Source organism: Penaeus monodon, chromosome 22 (genome assembly GCF_015228065.2).
Source record: "Penaeus monodon isolate SGIC_2016 chromosome 22, NSTDA_Pmon_1, whole genome shotgun sequence".
NCBI classification, from domain to species: domain Eukaryota; kingdom Metazoa; phylum Arthropoda; class Malacostraca; order Decapoda; family Penaeidae; genus Penaeus; species Penaeus monodon.
Window position 1 is genome coordinate 10404265 of NC_051407.1, and position 456 is coordinate 10404720.

General features: G+C 42.1%; 1 protein-coding gene across 1 annotated transcript in view; it reads left to right on the top strand.

The window, feature by feature from the left end:
* Positions 1-456, top strand: part of LOC119586930 (cytoskeleton-associated protein 5-like) — a gene marked incomplete in the record, with an annotated part of 31731 nt that overhangs the window by 23975 nt on the left and 7300 nt on the right. The window contains 1 exon segment of the mRNA XM_037935662.1: positions 78-313. Coding sequence (XP_037791590.1) covers positions 78-313 — 236 coding nt within the window.

Below are 456 nucleotides of genomic sequence, written 5' to 3' on the forward strand. Positions count from 1 at the left end.
TGCCTCATTCTTGATAATCTAGTAAGGAATTGTTACTTTGACATGTATATTTATATGTACATGTATCTTCCCTCTAGCTGTCGGACAAAGATATGAGCTTACTTGAAGAGCGTATCAAACGTGCTGCCAAGAACAGACCAGTTATTAAGAAGCCACCTGTTGAACCAGAAGTGCCCACTGTCAGAAGTGGTGGAGCGAGTGGCCGAGCCAATCGTGTCATCCCAACCCCAGCTCAGCCAGCACCAGTGCTTACGAGAGAGAGAGAAGGTGCTGATGGAGCAACAGGAGGAGAACAGAGCAGTCTTCTGAAGAGGTTTGTGATTGTGTGTTTTTAATACAGGCCACTGCTTTCATTCTTCGATCAAATGTTATGGCTGGATATAAATGATTTAGATTTTTATAATCAATCTAAGTTGGTGATATAGTGGTAGTGTCCTTATTAAGAAGAGACAAAAG